This window comes from Rhinolophus sinicus, chromosome 3, assembly GCF_057876585.1.
Source record: "Rhinolophus sinicus isolate RSI-liver-muscle chromosome 3, RSI-T2T, whole genome shotgun sequence".
In the NCBI taxonomy this organism is placed as follows: Eukaryota; Metazoa; Chordata; class Mammalia; order Chiroptera; family Rhinolophidae; genus Rhinolophus; species Rhinolophus sinicus.
Window position 1 is genome coordinate 117,746,142 of NC_142503.1, and position 16,221 is coordinate 117,762,362.

Genomic DNA, 16,221 nt, shown 5'->3' on the forward strand with positions numbered 1-16,221 from the left:
GGTGAACACACAATGTAATATATAGATGATGTATTACAGAATTGTACACTTGAAACCCATGTAATTTTACTACCCATTGTCAACCTAATAAATTTTAATTAAAAAAAAATCTATGAAATCAAAATAATATCTCATTTGAAAGGTGAAAAAGCAAGATGGAACTAAAATACTGAACAACTAAAATGGGTAATTTGGGAGGGAATAAATGGAGTTAGTTCAGGAGGAGGGCAGAGTTCTTGATTAGTATTTTTATTCTACTAACGTAGGGATACATGCTGAAATTTTAAGGTAATCATTAAAATATAGAAATGGAAGGTATTGGGATAATCATTAAAATGATAGAAACGGCATATAACTTTATGACGTAATTATTAAAATTCAATAAGTTGCATACACCCACAGAAAGTCAGGAAATAAAAAAGAATAAAGGAGAACAAATAGAAAACAAAATAGGTTGGTATTAAATATCAAAATAATCATTATAAATATAATTGGACTAAATTTACCAGTTAAGAGACAGATTATTATAATATTTTTTAATCAAGGCATATGTTATTTACAAGTAATACACCTAAGATATAAGACCAGAAAAAAGTTTGTAGAAAAAAAAGGATGAAAAAACCTTTCAGACATATGCCAGGCCAAATACAACTAGGATAGCTGTTTTAATTATCAGATAGTTTTAAAGGTAAAAATCATTGTTACAGAGAAAACAGTACATTAAAAAAGGATTAAAATTTCCCATTTATTAAAAGATACATAAATCTAATATATGAGTCTGATAATATAACCTCAATATACATATAAAGCAAAAATTTATAGAAATACAAGGAGATACAGGAAATTAACGATCCTATTTACAATAGCATCAAAAAGAACAAAACACTCAGGGACTCAATAAGAAGATGAAAGACCTGTACACTGAAAACTACAAAACATTGATGAAAGAAATCAAAGAAGACACAAATAAATGGAGAGACATCCCATGTTCATGAACTGAAAGACAATGTTATTACAATGTCCATACTACCAAAAGTGATTTATTAATTCAATAAAATCTCTATCAAAATCCTAATGGCATTTTTTTACACAAATTTAAAAAAATCCTAAAATTCCTATGAAACCACAAAGGATCCTGAATAGCTAAAACAATTTAAGAAAAAGAAACAAAACTAGAAGCCTCACATTTCCTAATTTCAAGACATATTACAAAGCTATAGTAATTAAAACAGTAGGGTACTGGCATAAAGACAGTCATATAGACCAATGGAACAAAATAGAGAGCCCAGAAATAAACCCATGCATATATGGCCAAATAATGTTCAACAAAGGCGCCAAAAATACTAACGGATAAAAGACAGTCTCTTCAACAAATGGTGCTGGGAAAGCTGGAGAGCAACATGCAAAACAATGAAATTTCACCCTTATCTTATACCATATACAAAAATCAACTAATAACGGATTAAAGATTTAAATATAAAATCTGAAACTGTAAAATCACTAGACGAAAATATATGGGATAAACTTCATGACATTGGTCTTGGCAATGATATTTTTGGATATGATACCAAAAGCACAGGCAACAAAAGCAAAAATAGATAAGTGGTTTACAATGAACCCGAGACAGTGGATGTGCATTGTGGGGCATCTCATCATTTAGTACCTTTGTCCTCCAGACCTCAAATGGTGAATGACTTTACTATTTTGAAAAGATCAGTATGTGGATTTTCTTAGCAAGAAGAAAAGTAGTACCAAAAAGGAAAGACATGAAAGGAAGTATTAACGAAGCTACCATCACAGATAGAAATTCTGACATACCTCCCTCAGTAAGTGAAAGATGTAGCAGACAAAAACAAAATGAGTTAAGGAAACAATGAGTCCATACTTACATAAATAAACAAATAAATTGAAAGCATTTTGAAGAATGAGATTTTGCAGTTTCAAAGTACTTCTCCCCTATGTATGTTTATTAATCACAATGAGAAAAAAAGTAAGTTCACTTAGAAAAACCTGGAAGATACCACTTAAATCAAGTGATCAAAGTGCACATCACCAATAATGGTACATATCAAAATTGTGCACTGCCTGATAGAATTCAATGAGAAAAACAAGCTATCACTGCTGTGATATTCCTACCAAAGATGCAAAAACCTAACTCTAATCATGAAGAAACAGAAGACCAATTCAAAATTGAGGAACACTCTGCAAAACAACCTGAAATTTTTGAAAAGTAAAGATCATGAAAGTCAAGGAAAGATTAAGGAATTGTTCCATATTGAAGAAGACTAAAAAAGACATAAGAGCTAAATGCAATGACAAAGACAACATGTGATTTTGAACTGGATCTCTTTGCTATGAAGGGTGCTACTGGGACAACTATTAAAACTTAAACGGAACCTGAGGATTAGATATCAATGTACATTTCCTGATTTTGATGATTGCAGTGTGGTTATAAAAGAGAACGTCCTCATTTGTCTGAAATATACATTACAGTATTCAAAAGTGATGAGGCACCATGTTGTCAACTCATTCTCATATTCACCAAAAAAGTCCTTTGTATTTTCTTGCAATTTTTCTATAAGCATGAGAATGTTAAAAAAAAAGTATATTTTTTTATCTTTCCAAACAAAACAGCCCAAAATATTCATATGAATTGATAAATATTCCAGTGGAAATATATATGTATATATGTATACACATATATATACATACATATGTATACATATATATATACATATATATATATATATCATAAAGACAAGATATACAAGATATACTATATTTTGCCATGTATGATGCACACTCTTTTGCCCAAATTTGTGAGGGAAAAATAAGGATGTGTATTATAGATGGGTAGTACTAATTCCGTATCTATAAATGTTTTTAATTCTTTTATTTATGCTTATGAGTTAAAAGTGTAACTCTAGAATCAATAACAATATCCATATGAAAAAAATACCCTGGAATACGATAATCAGTTTTATTGAACTTATGACGAACTTGCAACAAAGAAGAGTTTTTGGCCTTCTATGATGGGTAAATATCGTAAATTTGTTACCAGTACATAAAATTTCTTGTACCTGGTATCTGTTCTTGTGTTTTGTAATTATTTGTTTCATAAAATTTCTTGCATCATGTTAAAAAAATAAATGCTAAAATTCCTTTATAATACAAAAAACGAGTACCTAAATATAAACAAATAAAAATTTGAATGAAAGATTTTTTTCCCAGAAAGTTTGGGCCAATAATGTGGGTGCTCATTATACACGGGAGCACATTATACAGGGCAAAATACAGTACTAAGCACTCATGGAACTGATAACTGCAATCTTAAATATATATTTCCATGGAAGAGAAATATATGGAATATTCTTAACTCATTTTATAAATCTTGAAATCAAATTAAAGACAGTATAAAAATTAAAAGTTAAATCTCACTTAAAAACAGAAATGAAACTTCTAAACAAAACATTAGGAAATTGAATCTGGTAATGCATAAGAAAAATAATTATTCCAGGAATCCAAGGATGGTTTAACATTAGAAAATACATTAACAATGTAAGTTACCACATTAATATATTAATAGCAGAAAACCATGACTAATTCAGTAGATGTAGACAAGACATTTATTTAATAAAATCTAACAACTATTCATGGTAAAAATTCTTAGAAAAAAAGAAATAAAAGTATATCTCCTTAACTTAAATAAAAGAATATTGACCAAAACCAACAGTAAATACCATATTTATTGGAAAACTGTTAGAAGCATTCCCTTAAAAATCAAGAACATAGTGACCATTTGCTTTCACTGCTTCTGTTCCATGCTGTACTGGAGATCCTATCAGTGTCGTAAGACAAGTAAAACAAATAAGAGGAAGATCAGAGTGGAAGAAACAAACTGCTGCTATTCACAAATGACATTATCTACATAGAAAATCTAAGAATCTGTAATCAAATTATTAGAATTAAGAAAAGAAGTAAATAAGGTTGGGTATAATAGCATACAAAATTATTTTTCTATAATAGCAGCAGGAAATAAAAATTTTTAAAAAGATGTTACTAAAAAAAGAATTTTTAACAGTTGTAAGGAAAACAAGGTAAAATTATCAGGTTATTGAGTTATCAAGGCTTACTAGACTGAAAGCTGTAAAAAAAGACACTGTGACACTGTTGCAGAAATGGCCAAATAGACCAATGGAACAAATGGATAAAGCCAGAAATCAGCCAGCACATACAAAGTCAGACAATTAACACATTTTTTGTGGGAAACGAGTAAACTCATCATATCGCCTCTAGTTGGAACCAGCAAAAATTTTGCAAAGTAAATAAATAGAGACCTCTTTTTAAACTAAAACACTGAAAGTTTCATAGAAAAATATCAAATAGATCGAAAGATATGAATATTTTACGGAAAGTCTAATTTTGGCGAGAAAATGTCAAAAAAGCCCCGCATTGTGACGCGATTTGGCGGCAAAATGCCCGCTTACAAAGTGTTAAGCTCATGAACTCATCCTAGAAAAAGTGCTACATACCTCACTGCTGAATATCACTATGGTCACCTTCGAAGTACTCCCCTTGGGAAGCTATGCACCAATGCCAGTGCCTAGTCCACCCTTCAAAGAAATTTTGGAACTCTTTTTCTGGAATGGCCATTAGAGCTGTCATCGTATTACCCTTGATGTCCTGAATGTCATCAAAATGTCTTCCTTTCAGTATTTCTTTTATCTTTGGGTAAAGAAAGAAGCCCTTGGGGGCCAGATCAGGTGAGTGGGGAGGGTGTTCCAATACAGTGATTTGTTTACTGGCTAAAAACTCCCTCACAGACAGTGCTCTGTGAGCTGGTGCATTGTCGTGATGCAAGAGCCATGAATTGTTGGCGAAAAGTTCAGGTGGTCTAACTTTTTCACGTAGCCTTTTCAGCACTTCCAAACAGTAAACTTGGTTAACAGTTTGTCCAGTTGGTACAAATTCATAATGAATAATCCCTGATATCAAAAAAGGTGAGCAACATCATTGCAACAAAGTTCGCGAACTTAATTGTCAGACCTCGTATATGGACATTTGATATAAAAAAAGTTACAAATGCTGATTAGTGAGAAAACAATGGATTATGTAAGAATGTTGAAATTACATATCCATGTGCAAAAACATAAAAATAGATCGGTATTTTATACTACACATAAAAAGTAATTAAAGGTAGTTTAGCAATCTGAATGTTAAAAATAGCAAAATTTCAACTTTTAAAGGAAAATACATATTTTTACCTCAAAGTGGGAAGGACACAAAAAGCTCATAAAGGAAAGATGATAAATTCAACTACATTAAAATGTAAACCTTTTGTTCATCATGTCATCAAAAAGAGTGAAAAAACATCCCACTGCCTGGGTAAAAATATTTGCAAAACATATAACCAGCAAGGCATTGGTATCCAGAATATATGGAGAACCTCCACAGTTAATGAGGCAAAGGCTAACAGCCCACCATTAAGGGCTGTTATGTTTCATCGCAGTTATAATCAAAAAAATGTTTCATCGCAGTTATAATGAAAACAATGAAACAAGAAGCACCACCACTTTATACTTACCTACTCTTAGTATTTTAATAATTTATAATGATATTATATATTAAAATAAGATTCATTATAGAACTTGTCCTCTTGTTTCCACTAGCATACTTATGATCTTGTCTAGGTTTTATGAAAAGTTATCTGCAAAAATAACACTATGTTTTTTAAACACTATTCAAAATAAACAGAACATATAAAAAAGTAAATCTATTTTTACCCATAAATAGAGAATTCTGCTCAAAGATGTGGAAATAGATTTAGTCAGAAATTGGTAATATAGTCCAACATTATAACTGTACTATTGGATATGCATATTTGCATATTACACTAATTATATGAATATTTGCAGTGATGCCAGATGACAATCATTACAAAGTCTTTTTAAGGTAACTGCAAAACTTCTAAAATTATCTCACTTAGTTTTTTTCTATGGTCCTTTCTTTGCATCCTATTTCTAATACAGCTTCCAGTGCAACGGTATTTAAAAAAATAATAATAATCACAGAAGCAATGAGCTAAAGTATTATTTAATTTTGTTTCACTTATTTTACTTTTTTAACTTCTGTACTCAGAAAAGTCTTGAAGAGATGAAATCAGCTTAAAAGTTAAGCAAAATAACAGTACCTCACAATGCTGGCGAGAAGCTTGAATTTCACATTCATATTTGTTCTTTACAGATTCTAAGCAGAGCTCTCTATAGATTCCTGCAACCAAACACAATTATTCTGATTATATTAGCAATAAGGAGTTTCATTAACACTTCCCTACAGGAATTGTACTAACTGTATTTCATAAGATGAATCAGGAAGAAACTGACAAGTGATTCTAACTTTATCTTTAAAAATCTAAAAACAAAAAGGTTCAAGTTAAAATATGTATCAAAGAAGACTAGGAAACTTGAGTTTATGAGCTAGAAAGAAACTACACTGCAAATTTTAGTTCTCACTCTATTCCTCAAAAGAATAATCCTAAACATTTGATAGAGAATGAAGAAAATGAAAATAAAACTCTTTTCCTATGAAAAACAATCTCTGAGGACTCATAATGGAAACAAATCAATAAACTCTGGTTTCATTAATCATATACACTCACAGTAACAACTGGATAGCATAGCCATCAAAATCCACTATTTTTAAACTGTTATTTATTTTCAAAGTCCAAAGATTCCAAGAGAATTAAACATATAAACTGATATAACAAAATCTATGATGTTTGAATGCTCATGACAGGGCTTTTACCTAGAGGATGGATGCTCAAGGGAATTTAACTTAAAGGTATCGAAGCAACATGGCCATGCAAATTTGCCATCACAAAATTGGCAAAGAGCTTTAGATGTATATTCTACACTCTGTGCCATAGTTGGCCCTAGAAATGTAATTCTCTTTCTCATATAGTAAAGGCAAGGGAGAGATATCTAGAACTATACCATTAGCAACATTCACGCACACTACTCTTGTACAACCAAAAAGCAAAGGAAGGCCAGAGTAGAAGAGTAATTGACCCAAGTAATATTCCCTAAACATCCAGTAAGTCTCACTTGGTTCTTTCAGAATGTCAAAGAAAATTATGGATATATTTACTTTTATGGGTGTGTAAAGATAGCAGGCTAAGTATCACATCTAGATAATATCCAGCATTCTAGAATAAAAGTTGGATTAAGGTGGGTTTAGTACAAAAAGAAATTATTGTCAACAATGCCTTTGGTACAACAAGTGTATTAGCGTCCCCCCAAAAGAAAACAATCAGCATCCCCATTAACTAAAATTCATTTTTTTAGTTTGACTATGAAAAAGCATTCAGTGATCTTTAAATAAATATATCCCTTGCTACAAATGCTAGGACACAATTCTGAGGCTGGATCCCAGTTACAAACAGAAGACTGACATGTAACCATATAAATATGGTACATCTTCATTTATTCATAGCCATAAATGAGTCAACAATCTTATAAAAATTAAAAATTATCATTAATTATCGGGTTGAAGGCTAATTCCCTGTTCTATATATCTTGATCAAACACTTTGAAATGTTTTATAAATACAAAAGTCCTTATCACTTTTACAGATGAAAAATACTATGAGTACCTAAATTGAACCTTAATTTACCTAATAAGAAATTAAACTGTGATAGTAACATTATCGCTTAATGAAAGTATCATGGTCTCTAATTGTTTCACTTGTGGAAGTATCTTCTCAACAAACACTATGAGCAACTTAGGGGCTTTTTTTTGATTCACCCACAGCAGCATAGAAAAACAAGACGCATTTAATAATTAACTGTGGGCTGACTGACAGTGAAACACTCTGGTCAGTTGTAAATATAGTTGTAATTCAATTAACAATACTCACTTGACAAACACCTTAAAAATCTATTGAAGAGTTCATACTCTACTACATGAAAAAGATGTTTCACTTTCCTACCTGCTACCTTTGTACGAATTTGCATATTTTCTTGTAAAGTTGCCAGTGGTTCCAAATATTCTGGTGCTTTTCCAGCTATGACTTCTTGTAGTTTTGCATCCACCTGACTTAATCGTTCTTTATAAAGTCTTAACAAAGCAAAAATTAAGATATTAATTTTAAAAGCCCAACAAAGGCTAACAATTTACCATTTCTATACATTATCTCTTCCTAATATCATTCACATTCTAATTACCTACCAAATGTATTTTTGCCTAGACCTCAAGTTAAAAACTTAATTATATTATTTGACTTTATCTACATAAAAACAAAATAAGTTGTTTTTTTTGTTTTTTGTTTTTTTTTTTAGATATATCACTCTTCTTTAATAGTTAATTCACAATGCAAAAACACAACTGAAATAACTACATTTTGGCACTCTAGATTTTTGGTTTTGTTTTAACTGCAGAACAATAAATTGATTCTAAGAGAAAAGGTCATTTAAGCACTAAGTTTAAAAGAAACAAAGAAATCATTTTGAACAATTTAGATAGAGACATTACTAGTTGTCAAAATAAGTAATTCCCTGGCTGCTCTCCACCTTTCCTGAAAAGGAGTCAGTATTACAATATTTAGCCTACTTGATTTTTAAAAAGAACAAAGAGAAAGTAGAGTGATGGAGGTAAAACCAACAGAAATACTACAAAAAACAGAAAAAATATACAACTTGTGATCTGGCATACCCAGTTCATCTGGACTGCAACTGAAGACGCTGTAACAAAGTGAGTTGTTTCATGGATGGGGAATGAAAAATGGGGCAGGGGATACCTGTTGCCATGTTTACAAGTCCACATACAAACACTAATTTGCTAGCTATCATACCAATACCTTTAGCTTGATTATCAAAGACAGAATATGAGAGGCAACTCAATGTTTACTTTTGGCAATAATTCTGCAGGACAGAACTAACTCTTTTTACAGGAAAACGTTTACACTGCCAGTCTTTATGAAAGGCATTTCTAATCCTGGCATTTTAAGGATATCCCAAAATTTTCAAAGCAGATTAACAATTTTAACATCATTTTGTAAATTCTTTTTTCTTGCCATTTATTACTTTTTATCCTAGGTGAAGAATGTGTCATAATATGTCACAAGGATGATTTGAAAATACGATGGTACCTGGCTTTCATATAAAATTCTGTTTCTCCTCTTGAAAACATAAAGTAATACAATTAAGACAATCAATATTGTCTACAATTGATCATAATTAGCACAGAGCTCTATATGATGATTCTGAAAGAATAAAGCAAGCTTGTATGTTAATGCAATAAATATTTTTTTTTAAAAAAAGGGGAAAAATCATCTGAGTTGACTGCCAAAAAGATACTTTGTCATGTCTCGGTTAAATTTTTCTAAAACTCAAAATACAGTGATAAATGTGTAAAATTAGAAAAGCACATACTTATAGTTTTTGAAGTTATAAATACAGCAGGTCCTCAAATAACATAGTTTCGTTCAATGCCATTTTATTACAACATTGATGAGATGCAAGGAACTTAACTCTTGTTTATATCAATTAGCTTAAAGTAAAACTGGTTTCATTATATGTCATTTCTCTTAAAGTTGAAGAACCTATTGATAATGTTAAGTGAGGACGTACTATACAACTTCAGGCAAAATGCTAAAAATTTGAAACAAAGGATGACTGTACCTAAAAACATCAAACTTACACAAAACATTGATAAGGTATCCTGAATAGGTGAACAGCATCTTGAATGAAGAAGATACGTGAATTAACAATATTCAATTAACTATTTTTTTTAAATAGAAAAACTAGTATACTTTTTATACCTTGGAATTCAAGTATAAACTCGCCAATACTGAATATTGAAATGAATGGAAATTTGGCTGGCATAAGTTCCTCTATCTTTCTAAGGAGATGGAAGAACTCACCTTCCACCACTATACAAACTGCAAATGGTGGATTTTCTGCCTTATGAAAGGAGTGCTATTGTGCCCTGTGGTGCTAGAACAGGAGAAGCAGGATAATTATATTCTTATCATCATCATCATCATTATTATTATATCAGTATATTTCCCACTTCTTCTAAAGAGGATTTGAGACAGCTTACAGAGACACACAGTATAACAGGATAAAAATAACAAACAAGGGAATGAGGGCAAGAGAAAAAAATAATTGTAAACCAGGTGCAAAGATTAATTTGTTTTTCTACAACATATTTCTGGATACCAATTCCTTGAGAAAGAACCTTATTAAATAGTGGTTAATGGGTCTAATTTTAATACTTTCAGAAATGAATGAAACTGGTAGGGGTAACTGACTGGTGGTCATAATAAGCCATGAGAAAGCAAAAATCAAGGCAACTGCCAGCCCCAGGATGAACAATATTAGGCTTAATGACTTGACTAGATGCAAAGTTTTCCTATGTAATATCTAGAGCTTTACAGTAATTTTCATTTCTTGAATAACCGTAAAGTTTAAAAGCTCAGTAGGTATATCTTATTAATTGTGTGGTTAATTATTCATTCATGGACTACTTGTGCTATAATACAAAAATACAAATTTGCTTCCTCTTTTCCAGAATGATTCTGGATGAACTCTTCCTGTTTCCCAAACAATGAATTCTTTGGGGATCCAAACACATTTTAATTTAAAATTAATAATGTAAATCTTTAGAATAAGAAAATGATACCACATTTGTTAAAGCCCAAATTTAAAACTTTGGATTATTTTGGATTGCTTACGTTAATTTGTTGTACTAGCATGGAACATTATCTATATATTCATCTCTAATACCAATGAAAGTTAAGACCAGAAATGGCATAAACAGCAGGATTCACATGGTAAACAAATACATCCCATTTTAGTCTGGCAATTCTAGATATTACATAGGTTTTCATCTCGTCTTTGGGCCTCTCTAGGGAAGAAGTAGGAGAAAAAGAATAAATAGCAAAATTGTGAAGAATTCACAAACTGAAGAGCCAGCTTCTGAATACATTAAGAGGTCTGTATTCTCAGAAGTTTCCCTCTTTCATTTGTAATTCCTAACATATGCCCCATGACCTTGCCAGCAAGTTCCAAAGTGAAAGCTCACCTTTAAGGTTGTTGTTTTTTTTAAAATCTGCATCTGCGTCTATTCTGTTCTCTCAAATCACTGGGCCCATTGTTGTGCAACCAACCTCATATAATAGTTATGGCGTTATAAAGAGGGGCAAAAACAGTATCTGATAAGCACCCACTACATGCCAAGCACATGGCTAAGAATTTTACATACTGCTTTTTCAATCCTTACAGTAGGTAACAGGAAGCTATTATTATACTCTTTTAATCTGCTGAGAAAGTCTGGAAGTGAAGCCTGTGTTCTTTCTACTCCATTACATTTCCTCCAAAGCAATGTCTTAGTAGAGGGAACATGGTCGCACTAGGTGGCAGAAAGCCTCACTTCATTTATCACTTTCTGATGAACTATGGGTGAATCACTTAACCTCTCTGAGCACCAATTTTCTCACAGGTAAAATGGCGATTAGACTATCTTCCAACCTTACAGAGTTGCTGCAAGAAGCAAACTAAATAATGCACGTGAAAACATGAATGTATGTACTATCCAATGTTAACACATAAACAAAAAACATTCTGCCATCTTTGGGAAATAGTCTCTTATTCTCAAATTTAAAAAATGCTATCTTTATCCAATGATTTAGCAAAGGAATGAATGAAGCAGATTAGACCCAAGGGTGCAACAACCTGGGGGAAACAATTTAACATACACATAAAAATCTTATTATACCCCCAAAAATCCTCAGTCTAGTTACTGAGGTCTTCAGCAGGCAAACGATAGTTGAAGCCTCTTTCAGATCAGTCAGTCCGATAAAATACAAAAAAGAAAACCACTTCAAAGTGAATATAATTTCTCTTATGCTAGCACACATGTGACATGGTTGAGATCCAGTGACAATGTCCTTTTGAAGTCACTACTTACTGATCCTTGAGATCGGTAAACTGTTTTTCAAGATTGGACATTTCATCTAAACATTCCATTCTTCTTCTTTCACAGTCTTCATCATCCATTTCTGTTAATAAAAAGGAAAATATCAAAGATAAAATTAGTTTTATGTCACAAATATATCTGAATGTTAATTCAAATGGTAAAAAAAAAGAAAGAAAAAAAAAAACCTGTAACATGAAGTTAGATATGCAGGCCTATATTAAGCCTTAAGAGAAAATAAATATGTATCCAAAATAATTTCCACCGTAGATTTTAACCTAAAATAGATGAGTTAAAACTATAGCAGTCTCTAGACCTTATTTTTATACATTTTTAAATCATTTTAAAAGGCTGACATTAAACTATGACTATAAAATAGTTAACCCCCTTTGGATTTATTTTCCACCAATTCACCAAAACTTAAGTACCAAAATGATCATGTCCTTTAAAGGCTAATATTACTCAAAAACACTTTTGGAATCCCCCTTTCAGAACTGCTCACATGGCTGATTTGCCAGTCACATAAAAAAGAAAACTAATCTCATTACGTTTACCATAGGATGTCTTCATCTCCTACTCTTAGACTCCCATTGTTCCCTCTTTCCAAATTATTGTCTACCAGTGAGAAAGAGAAAAATGAGGAGAAAAACAAGCAAACTTTTTTAAAAAGCAACTTTAATTACCAGGTCTGTCCTATATTCCATATCTTCTATTTTTACATCACATATATGCAACACATCAAAATAACTGAAGCATAAATGATCTGCATCTTGATATTCATCAAATAAAGGTCGTGCTAGAGAAAGAGTTAAATTATGTTCCGTTATTTTTATATAGCAAGGAAGTGTATGGTTCTCTTTCTTAACTTTCCTAAGACATTCAAATTATGCCTGACTCTTAATAGCTTACTCCTTGGCTATTTAAAACTTGGTCCCTCAAGATGACTCACTCCCCAGTACCTCTGGGCAGGAGAGTCTTTTCTGTAGCTTTAGGACCAAGGTTGAAGAATAAAACTGTGGAAGTTGAACATGCAAGACCTATGATAGAAAAGAGATACTTTTACAAGAAGTAAAACTGCAAATTTTATTTTAAAAATTTCTTTGCACTTCAAAAATCTGACTTATAATTCAAATTATCATTACATTCTTCACAAACTAAGTTGTTTGTGCTTTTTGGGGATGGAATAAAAACCAGTGAAAAAACTCACAACACTCAACATAAAAATTAGAGAGGGAGACTCTTAACAAATAAATGTCACTTCCTTACCGTGTTTCCCCGAAAATAATATCTAGCCGAACCATCAGCTCTAATGTGTCTTTTGGAGCAAAAATTAATATTAAAATAAGACCTGGTCTTATAAAATATAATATAACGTAATATAATAAATATAATACCAGGTCTTATATAATAAATATAATGTAATATAATATAATACTGGGTCTTACATAAGACCAGGTCTTATATTAATTTTTGCTCTAAAAGACACATTAGAGCTGATGGTCAGGCTAGGTCTTATTTTCGGGGAAACACGGTATATCCTAACTCCCATCCAAAAAACAAACTTGACGATAAAATGTTTTACAGAGCCAGGAAATGTATTCACATACAGTCTGGATGTTCTTTCTCTGTATTCCTCAAGTTTGAAATCTCACCAGTTTCATGGTTTGAAAGATGATGTCCAAATTATGTTTCCTACCCCAGGCAGGTTTCAATGCAATGTTTCCACCTGTCAGTTGGGCACTCTGACTTAAATATACTACCATCACCTCAAAAGCAACTTGTCTGAAATACTCTATTTTCCATCTTCATTTCAAATCTTTCATTTCTCTATTACTGTTCATCCTACCACCAGTTTCCTTGTATCTGGGTTTTCCCTCTTACCTTCACTTTTAAACTTGCATTCATCAATCTTGTTTTATGCTTTTTTGCAAATCTTTCCCATCTATACTCTCCTTTTCCTTTTCTAGCTCAAATCTTTCTCCCAACCAAACTCTTTTTCTCACTCTTTTGAATAAGACTTAAGCTCTGGCCTTTGCAGTTTTTCTCACATTCCTCCCCGTTTAGAAACACCAGACCATTACCAAATTTTATTCATTCTTCAAAATAAGGTAATCTCACCTTCTTCAACTAGCCTTTTGTGACCATCCTATTCTGAAAAGATTTCCTCTGCCTCTGAATTCCTACAGCATTGTTTATCGTTAAGCATTCATTTGGCAATTTAACCAAGTGGTGACTTATAAAAGCTATTTAATTGAAATCAGAACATAACTTTATTTATGCCTCACACTGAGTAGTGCTTGATGATGCAAAAGGAAGTTACTCATAAATAATTATATTTGGGTGGTTAATTTGATTGAATTTACATACTTCCATAGAGATTTGCTTTGAAAAGGAAACCTAAAAAGAGGGCATCAGGCTGACAACAGACTGTCATCAATCCTTGCTTTACATGGCCAAAATCAGGCCAAGGAAAAGAGTAAGTCTCATGCTCATCATTTGTAAGGAAGGGAAAGAATCCAGGTAATAACAATTCCATTTCTTTTTTAAATAACCCTTCCTAAAAATTTGCAAAATTGATTTGTGATGTTAATCTGCCCCCTCCCTCCAATCCCAGGCAGAAAAAGCAAACAAAAAAGAAACAACCCACCACCTGAAACAGCCCAAAGTTAGAAGATTGCAGGTAAGAAAGATTTGGAAAATTTCCAAGCTGCCAAAAACCAGCCAATTTATTAGCGTATGAAGATCCAAAATCACTCCTGATGTTGGGCTCTTCTCAGTCTTGAAAACTTCAGAGATGCAACAGACTGATGTCAAGCGCTGATTGACGGCTGACTTGGAAGCTGAGGTTAATAAATTCTAAGCCAGCCAAGATCCGGTACAAATCTAAATTTGGCCCAGACAACCCACCCATGTTGAGCAGTCAGGGTTGCAAAGGTGAAAACTACGGAAAGAGGTCTTTGGTTTGGGGAGAGGAGCTATTCCCAGGGTCTTCCCAGACAAGCTGCGGGGCATTCCCCGCTTGCCTGGATAGCCCCGGGCACTGCCTGGAGGTCCCAAGGGCGGATCCGACCGCGAGCAGGACGGCGCAGCGTCCGGGAGCTGGGCAAGCCCAGGCCCGCGTTCTGCCCCGCCTCGCCCACCGGGACCCGCCTGGAGCCAGGCAGCGCCCCGCGACCGTCCGGGTGCTGCCGAGGGCCGGGAGCCAGTCCCCGCCCCTTCCCTCTCCCCGCCCCGCTCTCCCAGCAGGACGCAGCTGCCCAGCGTGCGGAAAGCGGCCTGTCGCGAGCCCCGCGCTAGGACTCAGGGTCCCAGCCCTGCTGGTTTGCGCACCTGAGCTATCTCCATCCTCGGAGACTGACGAGCTCTCCGTGTCCTCGTCCTCGGAGCTGCTCCCCTCGTTTTCGGCGTAGTCCACCTCCATCTCATCGTGATGGTTCGTCTCCTTCTTATCCCCTCGGGAATGGACTGGCATTTTCCAGCCGCGCCGTCGCTTCCCACACCGGGCGCCCAGCCCAGCCACCGCCGCTTCAATGAAGGGCGCGCGGAACGCCCCGACCCACCCAGCGGCCGAGCTCGTTCTGAACCCCTCGGCTCCTCCCCGCCTCCGGCCGGAGCCTCACAACCTAACCCGCAGGCTCTGCGCTGGGAGTTCTGCCATTGGTGGAGGTAGTCCTCCGAGCCGGGGGGGCGGGGCTTGCCCCGCTCAGGTATGGTTGGTTGCCCGTAATTACGGAGAGGCTTTGCGGTGTCTGTCGGGAATTGTAGTCTTTATCGCTCGGACCTTCAGGGGCTGCTGGCTTTCAAGCTTCTGCACTCCTGATTACTTCTTCCCTCTGGACTTCAAGTCCCACAAGGCACGAAACCTGACAGACTCGATCTCAGTTTATAAACTAAACAGAAAACAGATTGTGCAAATTTAGTCTGTATTTATTCTTTTCCCGCCAAGTGATTGTCTGAGTTCCCTGGCTATCCAAGATGTAGCTGTCAGATGTGAAAAGGTCTTTTGCCCGAATGTTTTTCCTCCTCTTTGAGCCTAGAGGAACTGGAGAAACGTCTCTACTACCTAAGCACCAATGAGCTGTTATGTTCAATCAGTAACTGCAGGCGATAACTTGTACTTTCTATTTTGCACAAAAATCTCTATATTATTCTTGAAACTTTTGCAAGCAATAATATAGAAGGAAGTGTTACTTTGGCATTTCATTTTGCATTTATACCAAATGCAGACCGAATATGCCACCAGTCTTGA

General features: G+C 34.2%; 1 protein-coding gene across 2 annotated transcripts in view; it reads right to left on the reverse strand.

Annotated features, from left to right (window-relative positions):
* The window catches only part of BRMS1L (BRMS1 like transcriptional repressor), a 31,078-nt gene extending 15,481 nt beyond the window's left edge, over positions 1–15,597 (reverse strand). Inside the window, exons 1-4 of one of the 2 annotated variants that reach the window (XM_019750457.3) lie at positions 15,303–15,597; positions 11,967–12,057; positions 7,987–8,114; positions 6,191–6,270 (exon numbers count right to left, since the gene is read on the reverse strand). In XM_019750457.3, the coding sequence (XP_019606016.1) occupies positions 6,191–6,270; positions 7,987–8,114; positions 11,967–12,057; positions 15,303–15,444 (441 nt within the window). In that variant the 5' untranslated portion in view covers positions 15,445–15,597. The remainder of the gene's footprint in view (positions 1–6,190; positions 6,271–7,986; positions 8,115–11,966; positions 12,058–15,302) is intronic. The other variant, XM_019750456.3, reaches the window with a different exon arrangement.
* Between the last annotated feature and the right edge of the window lie 624 nt (positions 15,598–16,221).